This window comes from Xiphophorus hellerii, chromosome 6 (genome assembly GCF_003331165.1).
Source record: "Xiphophorus hellerii strain 12219 chromosome 6, Xiphophorus_hellerii-4.1, whole genome shotgun sequence".
NCBI classification, from domain to species: Eukaryota; Metazoa; Chordata; class Actinopteri; order Cyprinodontiformes; family Poeciliidae; genus Xiphophorus; species Xiphophorus hellerii.
Window position 1 is genome coordinate 2,014,370 of NC_045677.1, and position 23,324 is coordinate 2,037,693.

General features: G+C 38.2%; 3 protein-coding genes across 4 annotated transcripts in view; 2 read left to right on the top strand and 1 right to left on the bottom strand.

Annotated features, from left to right (window-relative positions):
* The first annotated feature begins 2,839 nt into the window (after positions 1-2,839).
* On the top strand, positions 2,840-4,759 carry LOC116722090 (transcription factor jun-D-like). The gene has a single exon (XM_032566221.1). The coding sequence runs from the start codon at positions 3,330-3,332 to the stop codon at positions 4,173-4,175; it is 846 nt and encodes a 281-aa protein (XP_032422112.1). The 5' UTR covers positions 2,840-3,329; the 3' UTR covers positions 4,176-4,759.
* A 2,517-nt stretch (positions 4,760-7,276) lies between these two features.
* LOC116721199 (ras-related protein Rab-3A-like) overlaps positions 7,277-23,324 on the bottom strand; it is an 18,837-nt gene continuing 2,789 nt past the window's right edge. Inside the window, exons 3-6 of the mRNA XM_032564779.1 lie at positions 18,286-18,404; positions 17,242-17,366; positions 12,010-12,251; positions 7,277-11,944 (exon numbers count right to left, since the gene is read on the bottom strand). Coding sequence (XP_032420670.1) covers positions 12,061-12,251; positions 17,242-17,366; positions 18,286-18,404 — 435 coding nt within the window. The 3' untranslated portion in view covers positions 7,277-11,944; positions 12,010-12,060. The remainder of the gene's footprint in view (positions 11,945-12,009; positions 12,252-17,241; positions 17,367-18,285; positions 18,405-23,324) is intronic.
* Positions 12,319-15,758, top strand: LOC116721197 (uncharacterized). 2 transcript variants are annotated; one of them, XM_032564777.1, is made up of 3 exons: positions 12,319-13,666; positions 14,067-14,072; positions 14,384-15,758. In XM_032564777.1, exons 1-3 carry the CDS (start codon positions 13,403-13,405, stop codon positions 15,074-15,076), a joined length of 963 nt encoding a protein of 320 aa, XP_032420668.1. In that variant the 5' UTR covers positions 12,319-13,402; the 3' UTR covers positions 15,077-15,758. The 2 variants fall into 2 exon arrangements, with proteins under 2 accessions (XP_032420668.1, XP_032420667.1); XM_032564776.1 differs by having other exon boundaries at positions 12,319-12,848; positions 13,397-15,758.

The following is a 23,324-nucleotide window of genomic DNA, read 5'->3' on the forward strand; positions in this document are numbered from 1 at the left end:
TCCTGCAGTTTCCACCAGAAATGTGATTTAAACCGAGTTCTTACACATTCTCCTGGCCTTTATTGAATTTTAAAATCACATCAAGTCTATCTGAGGTAAAGTTCAAAGCATGAAATGCTCCTTGATGTTATTATGCAGGAGTAGCAAATTTAAACTAGGCCACAAGAAGTGCTGTAGTTTTCTCTGACCAGAGAGTAGAGCAGATCAGTGAGCTGAAAGAAGGCTCCTACACATTGCTCATATTTAAGAAAGATTCAGTTGTTTGCTCATTTTCCCGGTAAACAGTCATGTGGAACTTTCAGGAGTACCACGCATCAAACAAAGTAAATTTAGCAGTTGTGTGTTTTAGCTTTGTGCTCAATGCAAACGTGATGGCCCAATAATGCCACTGCAAAATGGCAATAGTGTGCTTGTCTTATTATTACTATTATTATTATTATTATTATTATTCTAAAATTTATTGATGGTTGACAGTTCACTGGTTCCACATATCCTTGACTTATTATTTGCAATCTGGCTTGGGTAAAGTGACCGTTGAGAGAGAGAGAGAAAGACAAGAGTGTCAATTTATAACCCAGTTTTTCTCCAAGAGGTGAGTAGACTATGAGATTATCAACCGTTTACATATTTAGCTTAGCTACAGACTACTGTTTGCCTCCATTTTACTAGCATTTAAGGAAAGAATTTAACATTATATTCATATATTTAATATGTTCCTGTACGTCTTACCACACTTAACAACAGACAAGTCAGTCAGCAGCAGCTCTAACCCCGATACCAGCATAATCCCTCCCCCCTGTCCCAGTGAAAAAGGTGAGCAACTCTATGTTTCAGTGACAATCTAGTTAGTATCATACCAGGGATTTTTCCTGTCTCTCTACTCTCTTTACAATTACACAACAAAACATATGTATTTATTACTCACAGAAATTCAATCTTCATAAAATCTTCCATTAGCCCCTCTAGAAGTAAGTGAATGAGGTTGATTGACAGCGCTAACACTGTTCTCCTGGTTCTGATTGGTTGTTTTTGGTCAGAACGTTGCATTTCTTTAGACAGCAGTAGCAGCTCAGGGAGGAGTTGGAGGAGATTGTTCTTTTCACAGATTATCTGTTTCATAGCAAACTGTCATGACATGTTAACAGCTTTAACAAATATGAAAAAACATATTTTTTTATTAAAGTTATATTCTGCAGCATGAACAAAATGCAACAACATAGCATTTTTTTTTTTAGAAGTCTGGATTGCTTCATGTATATTTTGCAAGTTGCCTGTGACTGTTGATGGTGGGGAGAGACATTTCAATAAGCTAACACTAATAATAAAAAAATAATAATAAGCAACCTGTTTGCTGTATTTTATGTGGTCTGTTTCATGTAAAATTCACTAGCAGTGAATATTGTGCTAGTATCAGAATTGAACCAAAGAAAGCAAGGCAGTTGCAAGCCCAAGAGTTCTGGCAGCTCACGTGGTCCTTCCTACCAAGCCATATGTGTTCATATTGTCCTCATTTTTTAAGAATCCTTCTCATTGTAGAACCAGATTATTTGAAACTTACAGTGTGAGGGACCAGACTCAAACGAGGACAAAAAAAGTGTTCAAAGTAGAAAAAGTTTACATTTAATTCTTCCAAAAATAGTTAGCAAAGCATAAATATTTAATGCAAGAATAAGTCAAAGGATAAGTAACAAATTTGGACCCAAATTAACTGAGGTCAACTGAACACAAACAAAACTGACCTGCAAACAGAACAAAAGACTGCTTAAATAGGGGTGGAGCAACCTAAATCTACCACATGAGGGAGGCACAACATAACAAAAGAACATACAAATACAAAATTAACTAAAGCATCCTATGAAACAAAGCACAATTAACTTTAACTTAATTGTTAAACTATTGTTTAACAATTAAGTTAAAGTTAATACTTATTATTATACTTATTATTATAAGTGAATATTTAACTGACAAAATTAACTAATTAAAATCAACTTGAAACAACAAAGTCTCCCTCCCTTCAGTCTTTTAAAAAACACATGGTATGCTCCAGGTGGTATGTAGTTGCAGCACCTCAAACAAAAGAACAAGTGTAAGTAAACCATTCACAGACATTAACTAAAGTGTGCACCCATTAGAAAATATATGTCTAAATGAAAAATCTAACTTGAGCATACTATAAGCTGTAACTAATATAAAGAAAAAATAAATGCTAACACGATGTGGTGGTGGTAGGAACATCCACCACAGACAGCATTTAGTTCTCAGTAAACACTGCTGATGCTTACCTTACTGGTAACTGTGGAACAGTTGATTTTCTTTTGCCAATATTTACCCACTTAATCACTTTTATTGTTTTTTTTTTCTGTATGACATATGAATGTTTTTAAGTTGAATAGTTAAAACCGTTTTGTTTTCCTTTATGAAGCTACAGATATTTATAAATTGCAAAACAATTGTGAAACACATTACCCTGCAGACTGAAATCACAGGGTGTTTGTGGCTCATGGCAGTGCAGTCGCCTTTCCACTGACTGCTTTCCTCATCTCGCAGTCAAAGTTTCCTTCCCCTTTTAGCTTCATACCCACTTGAAGTTTTAGAACCACCTTCATTTTGATCTCTCTTTGGACTAATTTGTATGAATGTTGAATGTGAGTACTTGGTGTTTCCAGAGGGAGCAAAAGGTGAGAAGGTTCTATATGCGGTCTGGCACATTAAGTCCTGCTTTTTTAGTAAAAGACAACAGAAACAGATGTCCATTTTGTTTCTATTCTATTCTATTCTATTCTACTGTGTTAAGTTGAGTTAAAGGAACACTGGAGCCTGCTCTTTCTTTGCTAGGCCTTTGCCTCTTACACCTTCCCCGCCCAGTTCTCCTCTGGCCAACCTGCGTTTTTTTATGATATGACATCAAACCACAATGCATTGCACTGTTTGTAGTTTACCCAAGGTCTCCATGGCGATAAAAACCGGTTCGGCCCCCTTATTCAAATTGAACCGGAAACCAAGATCATTTTGGGCCAATCTCTGCGCTCTGGAGTGACATAATGGAATTTTTGGGGGTAGAACGCAAGCAAGGTCTGGCGCTGCGCATAGCAGACGTGCCATCGGGAAAAGACAATGTCATAGGCGCGCAGAGGAGACACATCAGGAGGCGCACCACCTGAAGTTCTGGGCTGACATAGAGACTGCGCACACAAAGGACACGGAGAAAGTGTCCCGATCGACATTTTCCCCCCTCCTGTCTGTATTGAAACCACTCGTACCTCATGTGAGGGTGTAGAATGGAAACAACTCTCTACCCGGTCCCCGTGGTGAACAGCATCTAGAGCACGATGATGAAGAAGGAGATCAGCCTGAACCAGGAGGATCAGAACTCAGAACTGAAGCCGAACCCGCTCCGGGACACGGGTGGAATTATAAACTCGCAGGATTTGGGACTCCTAAAACTAGCCTCTCCGGACCTGGAGCGTCTTATTATCCAGTCTCACCCGAACTCTCAGTTCATGTTTCCGAAGTCGGCCAGTGAGGAGCAAGAATTCGCGGAAGGCTTTGTCAAGGCGCTTGAGGACCTTCACAAGCAGAACCAGCTGAGCGACGCAGGGTGTGTGTCCGTGGACCGGCTGGAGCTCCTCGGATCCCCCAGCACCGCCGGATCCACGGGGCTCCAGCCGTCGGACCTCCCCGTCTACACCACCCTGAACGGCTACGCCGCTGCTCCGCTGGGCGCCGCCGCCATTAACTACTCCACGGACACCATCTCCTTCCCGCCACCGCCTACCCACGCGGCCAGCGCGCAGCAGCAGGCGGCCGCCGCGGCGGCGCTGTCACGGCTCCAGCAGTCCGTCAGCGCGATGAAGGACGAGCCGCAGACAGTCCCGGACATGCAGAGCTGCGGGGACAGCCCTCCACTGTCTCCCATCGACATGGACAACCAGGAGCGCATCAAGGCGGAGCGGAAAAAGCTGCGGAACCGGATAGCCGCCTCGAAGTGTCGCAAGAGGAAGCTGGAGAGGATCTCCCGGCTGGAGGAGAAGGTCAAAACCCTGAAGACGCAGAACACCGAGCTGGCCTCCACTGCCAGTGTGCTAAGGGAGCAAGTGGCCCAGCTGAAGCAGAAGGTGATGAGCCATGTCAGCAGCGGATGCCAGCTTTTACCAAACCAGGTGCAGGCATACTGACGCTTTCCTACGGGGAGCTGGATGCTCTCCTATAATAATCAACATTAAATTCCTGTAACTACGGATCTTACCACAGACTTAAGGTGAGGCCGTTATTGCGCATGCCCACAGATCTTGACAAACCAAACTTGCACAGCGACCGACATGAACTATCACCTGGAAACGAAGCAGGTGTGGATCCCAGACTGCCTGGATTCAACAGGAACCGACTGTTTACCAAGCCTTGTAGCTGTCCGCCTCTGTCCGCTGCACCGGAGCGGAACAAACAGAGCCCAGGGTCTCACCAAGTGCTCTCATCTACAATGTAATAGAATATCTTACCTGTTTACAAGCACTTAATAATAATAACTATATTTTATTTACTGAAACATTTAGTCTTATTTCCGCCTTCTTTACTTGGTGAAAAGAAGCCCTATCTTGTCTTGTTGAATATGTTGTCAGTAATCATTGTAGGGTTTGCTGCTCAGCTCTTCAGTCGCCATACTTTTATGAATGTATGAATGTGTATGAACTGAGAACGTCTGTATACATGTGTACTGGACCAGCGTCCTTCTGACATCTATTAAATTCACTACATTATTTAACTTCAAGCGTCGTGTGAGTCAGTAAGGGGAGAGTTGTTTACAGTTACGATGGATGACTTCTTGTTTTTGCTGCATGGGCCAAAAAAAATAAATAAATAAATAAAAATCTTTTTTCCATTTATAAACGCAGAACAGCTGCGTGAGGTACTGACTTAATCATATTCAGATATACAAATGTAGACCACCTACATGTTGACATAAGGAAATTTAGCGCGTGCGGACAACGCCTAAAAGACAAATCTTTTACATGCCATCCATAGCCGCGCTGCCGTGGTGTAATAATTCCGTTAACTCAATGAAACTAGGAAATTTAGGTGTTATTAATTTCGTGCTGTACTCCACAGCAAAGGGAAAACCCGTTTAAGTGCAACTCTCAAAACCACGTCTTCCTCGCTCTTTTCATTGGCCAGGCAACACATAGACTCGTTTCCATAGCAACTGACAACAACTCGCCGCCCCTAAAAAAACACTGCAATATTTCCCACACAAAGAGCAGGACATTCAGTTTGTTGCAGTAATATGGCTTTAGGCTTAATGTTTATGTTGCGATTATTAATAAGTGATTGCTGTACGAGGAGAAAACTATAAATATATCGCTGCACTTTACTGTATGGCTAGCTCGCTGTCACTCTGCAGTTGTGGAGTCACAATGTCTGGGCTCATGAGTGCCCCCTGCCATGAGGCAAGAGAACTGCCTGCCTCACCTAGAATCTGTTCTCTGCCGTTTCTGATCGCTCCTCAGCACACGAAACACGTTACACACATAGTTTGCAACAAAAAAACACTGTACATTATATACATAAGCTAAATTATGGAAAACAGGTTCATATATTAAATGTTTTTTAACCACTTTATTGGCGATTCTCCCCTGATCGCACGTCACTGACGCAGAATAGTTATGTAAATTTAAAATTCAACATTTTTATTGCAGTAATGTAGTCGGACTAATGTTTACATTTATTTATAAACCATTGTAGATCCGTAACATAAAAGGGTCTGTCTTTTTATGAAAGGTGCTAGTGTCCTACTGTCTATGAAAAACACAAGAGAACAGCTGAGAGACAAAAACTGTGTTGTACCAAACAACTTCGATGCTACGAAGAAGATTTATGTGAAAAAAGGCTAACTTTTACAAATTACAAAAAGTGTCTGTCTATATCAAATATATCCGAATTTAACTTTGACCCCAAACCTGGTAAATTTTATTCTGCAAAACAACTGCCCTCTGTTGGCTAAAATATTAACTGACAAACATTTTAAAGAATAAAAATACATTAAGACTTGAACTTTGTGATTTTCTTCTATTTTGTCATAAAAACAAAACAAAAAAAGCATTTTGGCACGCAAGTTTGGTTGGAAGATGTAGTTTAATAATGTCTTCAGTTTTTTCTTCTACCTCAACATTTCCAATTTCAGAATGGGGAAAAAATAATAACTGAAGCCTGAATTCAAAGTAAGAAAGTTGGAGACATGGAAATCCAACATGGCTGTGATGCATTTAAATCTCTGATAGCAGCAGGAAACAATAATTTGGGAAAATAGGACCACAATAATCAAGAGTAATTTCTTACAAATAAGTTGTGCTCTACATGTGACAAGAGTTTTGTTGTATAGTCCATGTCTGACCAGAATCTTCCAAACCTTCAGGAGTTATGTCTGAAGAAACTAAGCTGGACATTTTAGGCCACAACACCAGCAGAAACAACACTGGAAGTAATCTAAAGAACATGGCGGTGGTATGAGCAGGACTTTTCTCTGTTTGAACTTGTTTTTTTGTGTTTTTTTTTTAAGATGCATAAAATTGCAGAGTTTTAAATATGAATCATTTAAAAAGTTGCAAAAGAAAGCAAAACATAAAGCAGGATTTTATTTTTCATTATCACTGTAAGAAAAAAATTGAACAAAAGAATGTCTTTAGCTCTAGTATTTGAGATTATTGTATGATTGTGTGATTCAATCTATCTGCACTCTCCAATGATAAAAAAAAGCAGGTAGTTTATAACAGGAACATGCGACTTTTATTGTATAGACATCAAATAAGCCAGAATTAATTCTCATGCAGATCTGCAAGGAAATCTGAATGTTACACAATCCATTTTGAAAGGCTGTTTATTCCAGTGAATCTTGGAACTTGTAGTTTTATCTCTAATCCAAATTTCTCAACTTTTACTGCAATGCAGAAAACAAAAAAAAGACCACTGCCTTTCTCAGTAAGAAAAAGAGTGATGGTAGTTACACTGAATGAACTAACGCCACATTTTAAGACATAAAGATTTCTTAAGACCCAACATATAAAACCAGAGAATATTTAAAACTCTTTTAGGATTTATTATTTATTGGATTAGAAAATTAACTTGCAGAAACCCTGGTTTTGCAATGCCAGCATGTTCAACTCAAATGAACACCTTCTGATTATAATAATTTAAAGTTTTATATGTGGTCTTTTTCCCCAAATCAGCAAAATCTCCATGAAAAAATTAAGATCTTGTGAACAACAATAGAACCAACACAAACCTCCTGCATTTATTACGGTTTATTGGTTCCTTATTTTAGTAAACCTGGTATTACAGAATTACAACACAGTTCACACAACTATTATCTGACAGGAAGGATGTTCCTATTTACAGTTAGGAATTCTGCCATGGATGATTGAAGGAGAACAGGACTGATATGCTTTTTACTCTTTAGCAAAGTTAAAACTGTAGCAAAACACAATAAATAAATCTAATAATTAAAAAAAAACAGTAAACAAGTCAAACGTGAACAAAAATAGTCAAAATCACTGTTTTATGAAGAAGTCAGAGTATTCAGGTAACCTGCAGCAGTGATTTCCCTTTTTGACACCAGACAGGCTCAACAGAACATTTCTAACCAACAGTCAGGGAACTTGGACCTTAGATTTATTCAGAATACTTAAAAAAAAAAAAATCCTGAAAATGCTCTTTATTCAGTTGCTTTTACTCACACGCGCCTTGTTTTACAAATCTAAGTTGTCTTAACTGAGTGTGGGGAATCATAGTAGTTACAAAACTGATATCAAAAGACAAACTCCTCACTAAAGCTACTTGAGCATGATAAGTTCTCACTCTGGAATGTTTTAATGCTCTACTCTCCCCCTCAAAAGGAATCATCCTACATGCTGCTCTGCTAACACTCCTTTTCCAGAAGTGCTGGAAAACGTCGGGCTACTGAATACGAGCAAACATCTCCTCAAAACATGCAGAATATAATGCATAATCTTAAATACTACAAAAATATAAGTTAGGTCATAAATACGAAAATAAATAATTCATGTTGGCGCATGGCTCAGCAATTTTGTGACTGCATGAGTTGGTTAGTAGTAAAAACGAGCTCAGACACATCCTTCATCGCATTGGCATAAACCAAAGCAGACAGCCTCAAAAATCCCAACATGTTCTGCAGAAAACAGACAGATCGGTTCTGATGGCATGTCAGACTACCTGGGGGTTCTGATAGTCCAATTAGTCTCTGGATCAATGTGTCCCTTCACCTCGTCATCAGAACCTCATCTTCTTCCCACCTACTTCCATTTTGTACCAGTAAACAAACCATTTAATTTTCACTTGACCAATGTGCATAATTTTATGTCTCTCGATAAATAGGTGTTTAGAAGAATAATGGAAGGAAGATTTTTTTAAAATAGCTCTGATCAGACATGTAGTCTAATTTAATTCAGTATAATTTTTGTAAGATTTTCAATGGAACACAATTCCCATAGATTAGAATTTTTCCAACCGTTTGAACCACTTGGTTCTTATGAAATTATTCCTTAAAAATGATTTATAGAAGTCATATCTCAGACTCCAATGTCTCACTTTCTCAGTTTCTAACTATACAGCCAAACAAAGATGAAAAAAGATGTGGCAAAAGCAAATGAGATGGACTAGCAGTGCTTCCCAACAATTGATGGAGTAATCCAGGACATGTTACTGGGGAATATCGTCTCTGCTACCTGGATACTGAGCTGTTAGGATCTCATGACAGCCATGATACTGTCATACAGCAAACAAGTTTCAGACAGAGGCTTCTTCAGATTTGTTGGCATACTGACTGCTACTGACTGATCCTTTGTGCCTGCAGCATCACCTTCAACAACAACTGTTTGAAGATACTTGGATGATGAGTTAAGACATTTCATTTCCTTTTAGGATAAATAAGTTGTTTTTTTAAAATTGAATTAAATAAAATTATTCCCTACAGCAGGACATAAAAAGTTCCTATTACTGGTTGTTAAAGTGGGTACAAGACGTACCTTTGCTGAGAACAGATTGATGCATGATTGGTACAAAATGTTCTGATGCACAGAAGGAAACAACTAAAACTGCAGAAGAGTGGAATGGCGAAAGGAGGAATGACCAACACCCACTATATGCACTGAATAAAAGCTGTGGGGTGTCAAGAGTTAAACATCAGAAACTTTTCACACCAATCTGGCATTTTAAAATAGTAGAGGGAATGGGAGTGATGAGAGCAAAACCAGTAAAATCAACAGCTCATACAAATAAACCAGTCAGAAGAAGCGTGAAAACATCAACAACTGACTACAACACAGGCAGGAATCCAACCACTGCTTCACAATCAGTTTATATGGATACTGTAAATATCTGCATTTTAAAATGCACATTTATTGACATTTGAAGATATTTATAAAATCTTGAGTGGCCAGAGACATTTGATATTCTCCTACTGTGATGTATGACTTAGAGCCAATGCTCAATGAGTTTTATAAATGCATCAAACATCCAGGTTATGCTGTTCCTTATCCAGGTCCAACCAGAATGTTGACTTACTTTTTCATAGAGATTTACTATATGCTTTTGCTCTCAAAAGTAAAAACACCTTTGTTAAGATGCTAGGTTTGTGTGAAATAAAAAAAAACTATGATCAAATGATCACTTTTCCCACATCTAGTCCAACAGGCATCCTGTTCAATTCATCTGGAAACAAACATCAGTTAGAGGGGAAGATATAAAACAAATAAAAAATTTTAATTATCTAGTTGCATGAGTGTGCAAACCCTGAAACTAATACTTTTGATTCAGTCTTCCTAACTTCATCACTATATAAATTATAGTAAATCTGATTAAATGTAAACAACATTCAGCTGTTCTTGAGATAATTTTTTTCCTGATGTTGGATGATCAGGAAAAATCTTTAGCTATAGCTCTGCAGAACAGATCAAAGGTACCAGTCAGAAGATGGTACATGAAAATCCTCAGCATTACATTCAAATCATAGCACAATGCAAACAGATATCAATAAAATAGGGACAACAGCCATGTTCTGTTAACAGGACATTTCTCCAAAACTGATTAAGCTATAATGATGAACTGATTAAATGTAATCACTGGGTCAGTGAGGTTGATAGTAGACTAACAGCAACACGGAAAGAGCTGCAGGAAAAAGTGCTGGGTGTGTTCTATATGTTTCTAACAAGCAGAAAAAGGAGCTGGGATGTCCGACTCCTGCACACATCCAGAACTTCCACTACCATCTGATAAAACCCAAATAGATTTTCTGGGCCACAATAACAGCAAGTTTCAATAAAAGAACATCATACCCACAATGAAACATGGTGGTGGAAGCATTATGCTCTGGGGTTGCTTATCTTCAGAGGAAGATGTTTTTTTGTCACAGTGGGTGAGATTATGCACAGCTCCAAATAAAACGCCGAAGTGTCTCCTACAAAGCTGAAGTTGAAGGTGGATTTGATGTTTTAGCATCACCGTGAGTCTGAGGAGAATGTCTTCACTGGAGCCAAGAAATGAATCTGAACCCGAGAAGGGATGTGGAAAACATATGTCCTCACAAGTGGATAGATTTGGAGAACTTTGATCTGAGTGGGTAAATATTACTAAAGCCTTGTAAACACGTAGCTAGGTCTTTATAAAATCAAAAATCTCAGCCATGTTGTTTAAAAAAATAATATTGTACACATGGGATCAGTTTCAGAAAACATTTCATCTACATGGACCTGAACAGATCCATCTGTCAGTTTCTTTTTAAACATGCCACACCTATAGGGGGCAGTGTAGCGCAATGCTACACCAATCACAGCCAATCAGGTTGCTTCAAAACAACCACGGCTTCCTATTAAAAAGAAAATGTAGTGCCAGGAGTATCATTTGGTTAGACACCTATGTAGGTTCAACGACTTTTAATTAGGTTATTTAAACACAAGATTATGTCGGTTGGGAATCGTGTCAAAGCAAGCATGTGGATATATTTGGCGTATTATTTGTGGCAGACTGTAAATGCCTGTTTTCCAACGTACACACAAACACAAATAAGGAGAATCATAAAATTCTCCTTATTATGGTGGGAGTTTTTATAAATAATCGTTTTTAGTGATATTAAACAGTTTTGGTGTGGATGAAAAGCCGAAACGCGAAAAAAGTGTATTTTTTCCCCAGATATCTGGCTATGTTTGGATTAGACCTAAACCAAGCTGTGGAGAGCCAAGAATGTTTAAAATGAATGACAAGAAGTTTCAGCAAAGTATTAGCTTAAGGGTGTGAAAATGTATGCATCTGGTTTGTTGCACATTTCTATTTTTTTTCTTTTACTAAAGCAGATATGTTTTCAGTTGGATTACACAGGATGTATGTCTCATTAATAAAGAAAAATTTTTTGAGATAATTTATCATGGCCTTTTTTTAAGTCACAAAACCCTACATTTTAAACATAGGTTTGAACACTTTTCAGATCTATTGTAACTATATGTTTTTAAGACAAATATATAAAATGAATTAAATAATTTCTTAATTTAAGAACAACTCTGCCTGAACATCAAACTTGGGTCCAAAATCTCCCTAAAAGTCCACCAAAACACTAAAAAGAGGATTTCAGATCCTCCAAAACACGCCTACATGAACCGACTTCCTCAATAAACACCTTTTCAGAGGGACAATAATTACAACTGTTGCACATCTGGTAACATACAGCTTAGTGTGTTTAAGAAGTGTATGAAAGAGTCAGGGAATGTTGCTGAGCAAAAGAACAGCCCCTGGAAGGCCCAACTTCTGGCAGACTCTGCTCCTGGTGTGGGGCTGTGGATGGATGGCAGTGTTTATGTGCAGGGACGTCTTGCATCTGCATATTAAAAAGAACAAACAGCAAGATCCAGACTAAAAAAACCTTGAAAAATCAGGACAAGCAGTGTGTGTGTGTGTGTGCGTGTGCGTGTGTGTGTGGGGGGGGGGGGGGGGGGGGGGGGGGGGGGGGGGGGGGGGGGGGGGGGGGGGGGGGGTGCATAGGGGTGTGTGTGTGTATGTGTGCATTCAGCAAGCGCAATCTTGGTGAGACCTCTGGGGCTGCTCATTGAGCTGTGGCCCCTGCTTGGCTCCGGTGACCGTTGGGTCGTTGTTGTCCAGAGTCTCTGTCATCCTCTCACAGATGATGTCCACCAGTCGCTCGAACGTCTGCTTCACGTTGATGTTGTCTTTAGCGCTTGCTTCAAAGAACTCAAAACCTGTCAAACATACATGGAGGAACCAAGATGTTAACTTAGACAAGCAGTGAGCTCCAGTACAATGTTAAAAATGTCACTGTTAAACCAGTGATTCTTGAGAATAGGGACAAAACAGGTCCCATGGATAAAGTACAAAATTTGAATAAAATATACACCAAATATATATTTTTTAAATATCTGACTAAACTAACCTGGGTCATCTGAGCACAACAATGTATGTTTTCCTGGTGTTTGCTGAATATTTTTTTATTTTAAACATTGTAGTAGGTGAATGGTGTCTGTAAAAGCCCTTGTCCTGGTGTAGAACTCAATACATTATCATAGTTTAAAAGAACTAAAATAATTATATTTAGTTGTCATAATATATTATTTTAGAAGAATTCAAACAACTAACTTCATAACTATCAATGAATGCAATTAAAAGTCATTTAATGTATTTTCAAATTCAATTGAAATTGTGTCCTCAGTTTTTGTCAACACCGTCAGACATAGAAAGAATGTGAAAAAAATCAGGCATTATTGAAGGGCACCAGAAATTCTGAGGACCCCATGACCACTTCCTTTCTCTTCCTGTGCTTGGGGGGATAAGCAGCTCTGGTAAGCTTATATTATTCTTTTGTTTTTTCTTCTTTTTTATTCCTAAGTTGTTTGTCACAACCATAAAGTGTCAACACCATAAGTAACATTTTTCAAAATTTTGATGAAATTTTGTTAAATAAATGCTTAATTTTAGTATATTTTAAGGATTTAAAAGAACTGATGAGCTACAATATGGCCTCCTTCAGAATATCATCATATAAATGAAGTTAGCATGGCGTTTTGTCAACTCCGTCAGATGTCAACTCCATCAGATTTTTTAACTGACGGTGTTGACTCTCTTAGTGATGGTGTTGACAAATGTCACTTAAGTGTGCAGTTAATTCATTTTACTGTATTTTACATAATTGACAGCACTTCACATTCATCATGTATTTCTTTTTAAAAATGTTTCTGATTATTTTCAGCAACTTGTAAAGTTTAATGGTTTAAATTTAATACAATTTTATTAGTCCTTTAAAATTAATAAGATGTAGTTTATTTTGTAAGGGAAGGGTATGTTTATCCCATGACAAGCAGTGTACTGATGATAATTGCCTATATTTCAGGCTACAATGGCCAGAGAAAAGCTGTCAGTGGAGGAGCGCAAGAGAAGGAACAGGGAGTATCAGAAAAGAAGGAGAGAAAAAATAAATAGCCAGCCTGAGCTGAAGGAAGAGTTTTTAAGAAAGGAAAGGAAAAGATGGAGACAGAGAGTGGAAGAGGGAAAAATAAAACATATCAATAATCTGGGTGAAAGAGATAAGAGACGTAAGAGAAGACTTTGGAAGCAAAAACAAAAGGAGGCAAGAGAACGCAGAAACAGAGCAAAGGAAGGCCAGAAAAGTGTAGATACCCCACCGCAGAGTCCTGTAGATTTAAATTTTGAAGAACCAAGGAGCACTAGGCAGCGGGCAGCAGGGGAAAGGGAAAGATCTAAAATGAGGAAAAGGCATTCAAGACAGGTCAAAGAACTAAAAGACAAAATTCACAAGTTATCAAAAGAGAGAAGCACTCTAAAAAAGCGACTTGTACGCATAAAAGAAAAAAACAGACGTAAAAAGAAAAAAACAAAAGACTCACCTCAGACTAAGACCAAAAAGATGCTTCAAGGGAGCAAACTAAGGAATCCATTAATCAAAAGATCATTAGTTTTCCACCATGCCTTGACTGCAGAGTTGAAAAGCAATGCCCATCATATTCCAGGCATGTTCTACACTGGGCAACAAAAAGCAGGATTCTGCACAATCTCGGAGTCAAAGCGTCAGGATGCTGCAGCCATATGGACCTATATGGATCAAATCCTCACAGATATTCACATCAGATATCCGGCTATAAACACTATCCACTTTTGGTCTGATGGTCCAAGCAAACAATATAAAAATAAGAAGAACTTCTTTCTCCTCTGTGTTGTCCCGCAACGTCTGGGATTTGAGAAAGCTACATGGAATTTCTTCCCAACATCACATGGCAAAGGCGCTCCAGATGGCATTGGGGCGACGGTGAAGAGATGTGCTGACAGTATTGTGCTGAGAGGTCAGGATATCATAGATGGCAAATTATTCTTTGACAAGGTGTCCAACAGCTTAAGTGGTGTCAAGCTGCAATTTGTGACAAATGAAGATTTTCAGTCTTATGACTCTCTCCTCCTGCAAACCCTGAAATCAATTCCAGGAACAAGAAACATTCACCAAGTGCTAGCTCAGGGGAATGTCATCCATTGTAGGTTCCTTTCATGTTTTTGCGGAGAGCCACAGATTTGCAAGTGCTTCAGTCCCACCATTCACTCTTTTGGCAACACAACACAGGACCCAGATGTCCATGAAAGTTCAACCACTGCTAAAGTTCAAAATCCTCTGGAAATGCTGATGGAGGAAATGGAGAAGGAGCCGAGCAAGACACCTAAAGGAACAACAACCCTGATAGATCCTTGTGATGTCCAAAGTGAAGACTGGCTTGTTGTGATGTATGATGGAAAATGGTGGCTGGCTAAAGCCTTACAAATTGACAAAGAGCACGAAGATGTACAAGTGGAATTTTTTCATCCTCATGGACCAACTCTTAGCTTCAAGCAAAAACAAGGTCGTCGGGATATCTGCTTTGTGCCATTTTCGGATGTCCTAGTTAGGCTGAGAAAACCATCCTCACCAGTCCGCACAAGCAGCACCAGGGGTGTATACCGCATTTCACCAGCTGTTATGGATTTTATTGAAGGAGAATATGTGACACGTCTATTGCCTGGGGATTAAATATTCTGACTTTTAAGCGATTTAGAAAGATATGAATTAGTTCACAATATATTTCAAAAAGTTCTGTCGTGTATATTTTTGTTTGTATTCATCTTTTACATTTTGATTGAAAATCGTCCTGGTTGATGACTTCAGTGACAAAGGTACATTCTCAAAAATTTAGATGTTCCTTGAAATCTAAATATGGTTATTTCACATTTTTTCTTCATATCTTCACATTCTACAACATTTCAGCATTTAATTCTTCTTAAATGTCATTTCAAGTTCAGTGTTTTCTTTTTACTTACTAGTTTGTCACCACCATCAGTTTTGTGTCAACACCGTCATGTGCCGTCAACTCTGTCAGATGTAGTTTATGTTGCATTTTGTTTAAAATAATATTTATTTTGTTTCTTGATAGGCATTTGTTTGTGAAATGTCTGAATTCATGTATTTGGTGCATATGTGTTTTTTACTAATAAATGACACTGTTCATTGTGGTGATTACTTTCAAAATTGTTTTTTGTATCAATTGAACTGGAGTAATTAAATACAGACTAAATAAATGTTTAAATTGTGGTATGATTAATTTAAAAAACATGGACATAATTAAAATAATTAAGACACCACAGAGAGTAAAAATATCAGTCATAAGTTCATTAAAAAATAATTTTATACCAATTTATTTTTGTCTGATGGTGTTGACAAATTTCTCAGTCAGATCCAGTAAAAATGTAATTTAAAAGAAAATGCTGCAGCTGGGAGCCTGCACCTTAACATATTTACATTCCCAAAACATTATTTGTCATGTATGAATACATAACTTCAGGAATAAATAACATTTTTGGTGGAAGAATTTTAAAACCATTTTGTCCCTTATCTCAAGAATCACTGAAACGCAATACATTGATAACCAGATCTTTTTTACTATTTATTAGAATACAATCACATGCTTTTATGTATTATATTGAAATATTTTGTGATATACCAACTCAAAGTAACTAATAGTTGTGAAGTTAAAGGAAAATGACGAATGGTTCTCAAATTTTTTTTCAACCACAAAAAAAAGTAACAAGAATATGTCCTTTCTTGCCTGAAACATGTCCGGGTCAGATCTGACATTTTCAAAATCTCAATTGGACATATAGCTGAACTGGGCTATTTTGATACATGGCTACAGATCTAAACTGTAGCTCTGGTTCCGTGTGTAGGGTTGATGTCCTGCCGAAACAATTGGATTTAATCGATTATTGAAATAATCCACTAATTCAGTAATTGGGTAATCATTAATTGAGTATAAAGACTCAAAAAATGTCATTTGTTAAAAGAACCACCTCCTCAGAGCAATAATCAAGCGAAAATTGTACAAGAAATGCATATGTTCTTCATTTAAGAAAAAAACCCTTGTCTGTATATATGTTCTACCTAGAACAGGGGTGTCAAACTCCAGTCCTCAAGGGCTGCTGTCCTGCAACTTTTAGATGTGCCTCTGCTGCACCACACCTGAATAGAATAATTATGTCATTAGCAAGGCTAATCTTGGTGAGACCTCTTAATTACTCCCTCCTTATCTACAGAAGGAGAAGGTAATTAAGCCATTTCATTCCAGTGTTTTGTACCTGTGGCACATATAAAAACTGCAGGACACTGGCCCTTGAGGACTGGAGTTTGAGACCTGTGACCTAGAACGTCGCAAGTGATAGTTTTAGCTCGACCTGGTTCAAATTCTGTAAAAAAAATAAATAAATAATGAAAATCTATCAAGCAACTTTTGCTATCCATTTATTGATGAGTTTATTCAAAATGAATCACCAGACCAGCCCTACACTGTATTGATGTTGAGTCCAGCAGAAAGGCCTGATCTGTTCATGTGTTGAAGGATTTTTAGCTGCAGATGAATCCTTTGCTACAGATTATCAAGTGTTCACTAAAAAATGCTGTTATTGAAGTTTGGGGAATAAAATGTTTATTTTCTTAGCTAAGGGAATGAATTTAATTATTTGTATTTGTCAATGTGTTTCTAACATTGCATAAAAAAGGCTTAAGTGGTTAAATTAAAAATCTACAGTGTGTGTCAACTTTTTTATCCAATTAATTGTCAGAATAATCACTAACTAAAATAATGCTTAGTTGCAGCCATACTTCAAAGTGCTGTGTGCTGAGAGGTGCTAAATGGGCCACATTACCAAGTTGCTCTGACAGCTGGCGCCCCCTGTCGGACGCCACCACCCGCTCATCCTCCATATCACACTTGTTTCCCACCAGGAGGACCTGGGCGTTGTCCCATGAGTACGTCTTGATCTGGGTCGACCTGTCAACACAAACACAAGGCTCCTTCATTTTCTTAATGACTTCAGCGACCTTCCTAGGAAAGGATAAACACAGCTTCTTCTATGAGGTACAACAATCAATAAAAATATTGATGACTCTCTGTGGAACAGACATTGTGATTAGAATTTTATGTATATTTTAATGTATTCTGCTTAACATGTCTGTTTCCAGAAACTCAGAGGAATGAAAGGTCGTCCAAGCAGCAGAGAGCTGAATGAAAAACTGAAACAGATAGAGTCACTACTTTCCTACAAACAGACGTACAGTACAGACCAAAAGTTTGGACACAACTGTGTGTCCAAACTTTTGGTCTGCACTGTACGTCTCAGGAAGTTAGAAATCATGAAAAAGTTCAATATTTCTCCTCTCTCATTTCAGAACGTGAAACTTGTCTACGATATAGATCCATTTTACATGGAGTGAAATACTTGAAGCCTTTATGTCTTGTAACTTTGATGATTATGGCTTAAAGATCATGGAAACCCAAAGTTAAGTATCTCAGATGGATCTTACAAATGTTGATCTGCTGGATATTTTCTGACTCAGGTCTCTCTTTGTGAAGTTCCCTAAAAATTCTTGAAAGGATTCTGTTGCTGCACCTTTTCCTATCCCACTTTTACCTTCCACTCAACTTTCTATGAATATGCTTGGATGCAACACGCTGAACAACCAGCTGCTTCAGCATTGACCTGCTGTGTCTTCCCCTCCTTGTGGACGGTGTCCATGACGGTCTTCAGGCCGTCTGTCTAGTCAGTAGATTGTGTAGCGTTTTTGAGTAAACCTTCTGCTGTTTGCAGGTTAATTAGCTTATCATGGTGTGAGTTTCACTATGAGATTCCAATATTTGCCCTTTCATGATATTGCTAATCTTTTTAGCAGCACATGTACCAGTCTCTTACCAGTCTTGCACAGCATTAAAGGACTCCTCATTGGTGATGTCATACATGAGGATGAAGCCCATTGCTCCCCTGTAGTAGGCTGTGGTGATTGTTCTATAGCGCTCCTGACCAGCAGTGTCCTGCACACACACGGAACCAAAACACACTCCATAGATTACTTCAAGCATACAGGGCTATCAAGATGAGTGACTATAAAATAAGATAAATTAAAAAAAAACATCCATCAGTAAATCCAAAGTGTGACTTTAACATCATGTTCTGGTCCCTAATGCAATACATAATACATAATCATTCCTAACGATGGAAGGATTCTGACCAAAGAGGCAGATGTTTAACAGCTGGAAGTTATCAGAGAACCTGACCAGACAGCTTGCCTCAATGGTCATAAAAAACAGTCTTAGAAAGGTCAGTTAACAGCTAAAGTGGACCATCAGTAGGATTACTGTGAAGTTTAAAGGTCGGCTGAATTTAAAAGTTGAAATGTCTGAGTAATGAAACTGGAGACTCGTAATAACATAGGAATGTTCTGAGACACTATTGCGTTTGATTTATTAAATATGAAACATCTCTGATTTGAACAGTTTAATACATAACCACAAACTGACTGACTGCTTGTATCTGACAAGTTAATGTTACATTTTTATAACTATTTTACAATTAGTGACAAAATAATGAGTAATAGAACTTTTAATAAAAGTAATAGTTACTGGTGCAGGCTGTACATTATGCATACTATTAAAATGCAATAGCTTTACACAGTGCGTAGTAATAAAGCAGTCCACATCTCATTAGCATTGCAGGGTCAGTGTATAGTGTGCGACTGTGTGTGACTGAACTCACTCATCAGTGATGAGCTGGACGTTGCAGACTCTCAGTTTTAGACTGGGATGTACAAAATCAACATGTGAATTTCATTTATTATTATTAATTTTATTTTTTAAGGTTTTATTTTCTCTGGTGTCCTTTATTTTTTGATAGTGGTCAGACAGGAAAGTGGGTGAGAAATGAGAGAGGGAAGACAAAGGCAAAGGTTGTCAGGCCGGGACTCGAGCCTGTGACGGCCGCGTCAAGTCAGAGTAATACATAGGTTGTGCTCAACCCCTGCACCACTGCAGCGCCCCCAACATGCAAATTTCCTCCCCTTACATTATAATTTTAAATCCAAGCTATAAGCTTTTTAAACAAAAACATCTCTTTCATCCTCTTACAGCTTACTTGTTGGGTATCATCTAACAAGTAAGCTCTTACAATATATGAACAAAACTAAATTCTCAGTTCTGTTTGTGACCACTAGAGGGACCCAGAGGTCATGTTCAGACCAGAATCCAACGTGTTCAGGGCAATACTGAGAGAGCCCTGATGGCAGGTGTGGATCAAAGTTAGAGGTGGTGTTGGAGATGAAGCTACATTTGTTCAGCAGGGTGAATCAACCATACACATTTAAACCCCCTAGCATGAAAGGCCCATGAAAAAAAAACACATTTATTCATGAGAACATTGAGCCATGCATAAAATCCATTTAAATGATCTTACTGCTCGGTCAGATCATCAGTCATATCCTAATATCATTTGCCCAATTACTGAAAAATCTTAAAGAGATAATAAAGAAAATGGTAATTATCTTAGATAAAAATGGGTCACTGTTAAAACATAGCTCTACCAGGCATATTTATATTAAAATATGACTTGCTGCAACAGGATCTATTTCCTAGACAATTTTATAATTTCCTCAGTGAATAATCATTGTCATAATTAAGTTCAAAGATCAGTAGAAATCGGAATTGGATTCACTGGACTGCAATTGATGTTGCACAACAGCCCCCCCCTCCTTTCTCTCTCTACCTCTCGCTCTCTACTTCCTCTTCTGAGAGGGGAGATGTGCTACCAGCTCTCCGTCTTAACGGGTGAGATTAGTTTCCTAAATCTGCTGGGATTTACCCTGTCCAGAACTGAAGTAAACTCTGTTTAAGCTGGTGTGGAGAAAGACTCACTTGGTTTCTGACAACCTCCATTCAGATGTCCCACCCTTCTTCCCCCTGTGAATTAGCCAGTCTGAGCAGCCTGCAGCCAACTAGTTTCACAGAGCACACCTGTTAACGGTCGCTCTTTCTCTTTATTACAACTTGCACTTGTTAATGAACCAGGTTGGTTTTAGTGACTCGGGCGAGTCCCAAGGATGTTGTTTTACATATAGTTTTGGGCTAAAAGCAACCTATAAAACATTTTTCACCTTTTAATCTACAGAATAGCTATTTTACAACCATCAAAGAACTTTGAGGTGATTCATTAATTGAATGTCCACAACATCTTTTAGATTTTCTTTATGCTAAATATTTTATTAGTAAAGCATTTTTGCAAGAGTCAGTGCAGCTTAATTCAGTAGCAGAAATAATCAAATAAGTAAAAAATCTAGGCTGTCTTTCCCCAATGCTGACACTGAGAACTAAAAAGGGAACCTTTGAGAGAGACGGACAGAGCGTAGGATTTTGGGCCCCAGAATTGGCCTGATGCAGCAGGAGGAGGAGGTTCATCGATGAAGACAGGAATCTCTGTAGGTCTGATGAGCTTTCGTCTCTGCGTGGATGGTGAGGTCACACAGGACTTGGGTGCTGGTAGGAAGAGTACCGATTTAGAGCAGCAGGTCTCAGGTCTTAGGGTGACTTCCTCATGTGCGTAGCTGTCCTCAGCTTCTTGTCTTGCGGCTCTGAAGCTCCTTTCATCTTGTTTCACGATCTTTCTGGTCCGTTGAGATGTAGAACGGAAGGAAAGCACCAATTCTTCTTCTTTGCCGTTGTTCTTTGTCTTTGACTTCATCTTTGCCTTTATCTTCATCTTTGCCTTGGTCTTCATCTTTGCCTTTGCGGTCTGAACCCAGCTGAGGAGAGAAGCGCGATTTGAAGTCACATGTTGCGGGGCTGACGGGTTGGTTCCCATATGCAGGTCAGTCTTCGGCTCTGTGGCCCCGGCTCCTCTTCAGCTGCAGAGTTCTTTGTCCATCTTGATCTCGACTCAAAGCTGCCTGAAGGATCCAACCAAAGGTTCCTCTTTTGCACTCACCTTTTATAGGGTTTATCCACCCTATTGGCGTGTTTGCATTGGCTAGCATTGTTGCTGTGCTTATTTCATTGGCATGGATAGATGATCTCATATCCATCTTTGTCTTAGAGACATTATGTCCTGATGTCTGTGCTAATGTCCCAGGGTTGCTCAATGTTCCTCCTACATGTGTTGCCTATAAAATCTTTCTTTCAAACAGTTTAAGTTGTTCAGCAATCCATTTCCAAATAAGGCATTGGTCATCTCTGTCCTCCTGTTAGTTCCTCTATTCCCCTAACATCTACCTCCGACACAACACCAGTGATCTTTAATTGCAGTTACACATTTTACACCATCTCAAGTTCAATGTCAAAATCACATCCATAACCTTTTTAGTTTCTTTGATTAAAAAGGTTATAACTTATGGCAATCATAATAATTATGATAGCCATAACTTATTAGTTACTCTTATTATAATCTTAATGTTATTACAGACAGTTATTACAGACGTTTTCTGAAAAGAAACCAAGAATAATCCATTATTCTAATTATTTGATACCAAAGTTACAGTTACTTGTTTTACTTGTAAGCATTCCCACAAGTGTAAGTGTAAGTGTAAGTATTCCCACAAGTAAACCAATATTAATGTAAGTATTTTACTTTGGGTCTTATTCAATTACTCAAAATGTTTAGACTTCATTCTTTAAAACTTTTATGCTTTCAAATAAGGAATAGTCTCAACTATTTTTATACAACTGCAGGGTGGAAACTTACTTCCTCTTTTTTTCCAGGAAACCTGCTCTTCCTGTATCATGACTCTCTCTTTCTGACTATGATTTCTTATGATTAGATAGAAATTAAAGCAAAGTTTGCAAGAGACAAAAACAACACACACTACCAGATTGATTTTATTGAAGTTTAAGTCTACTGTTCTGCCTAGATGTCACTTGTGAGGTTCATTTTAAAGGTAACTTCATTATTGTTACTTTAAACTAAAACTTCCAGCATGTGGAAGCGGGATGATCTCGGGTTTTCTCGACACAATGCATCTGTGTTATCAACTGGATTTTTATAATAATCACATCTTTTATTATATTAAAGGTGTTACTTGCACAAGTTATTGCGCAAGTCTATATTCATGGGAAACCCTAAAGTATCATTATATCTTTCCTCATGTTTGATTATTGCACACAGGCATAATTACTTAATTATGATTTTTTTTCTCTCAGAAACTACGGCACCAGTAAAAGCAGTCTAGTAAAATGCAATGAAATCGTTTTACTAGACTGTAAAAGTTAAGTTTAAAAAGTTATGATTTAATTTTTTAAATCATATACTATTTTCAGAGTTCCATTGATGTGCAAAAACAAACTGTAGTATTTATTTTAGCGCATGTGAAAATGAGTTGTTGGTACAGATTTTCCAGGAAAGATTGTGTAATCACATGAAAGATTTGGGGAAAAAAAGAGAAAGAAATCAGTGCAACTTTAATGTCCACAACAATCAACAGATCTGCATATCCATTGGCAGCCTTTCCTTCTGTCTTCAGTTTTTGCTTTACAGGCTTAACTAAATACGAACTGAGAAGTCAGTTCAGATCTAGCTGACTTCTCAGCTAGAACGCCAGTGAAACTATTTAAAGTTTCATTGGTGTTTATCTGTGACCCATCAAACCTAAAAATCCAATCTTTTCCTGATAATTGATTGCACCAAACATCTGTGTTTTAGAGGAGCAGCTGCAGAGAAAGTCAGCCCATGTATTACAACAAGATGACGCCATCTTCTGACAGGCTCACAAGTTTACTGACTGTTCACTGACCGAAGGCAAAGCTGCAGACTATCGCTAACGCAAATAACAAACTAACCCATGTTATTTCTATGTGCTTGTAAATAATTTATTTAGCTTCTGTAAACCCAAATTCATGCTGGAGTTGTATGTTAATGTTGAGTCATACTGCATTCTACAATGTAGGTCAACCATTCGCAGCGATCTACAGAAACCA

What these genes read in the sequence shown, in the direction of transcription:
- LOC116722090 (XM_032566221.1), top strand. Translation starts at nt 3,330, where the DNA reads ATGATGAAGAAGGAGATCAGCCTGAACCAGGAGGATCAGAACTCAGAA.
- LOC116721197 (XM_032564776.1), top strand. Translation starts at nt 13,403, where the DNA reads ATGGCCAGAGAAAAGCTGTCAGTGGAGGAGCGCAAGAGAAGGAACAGG.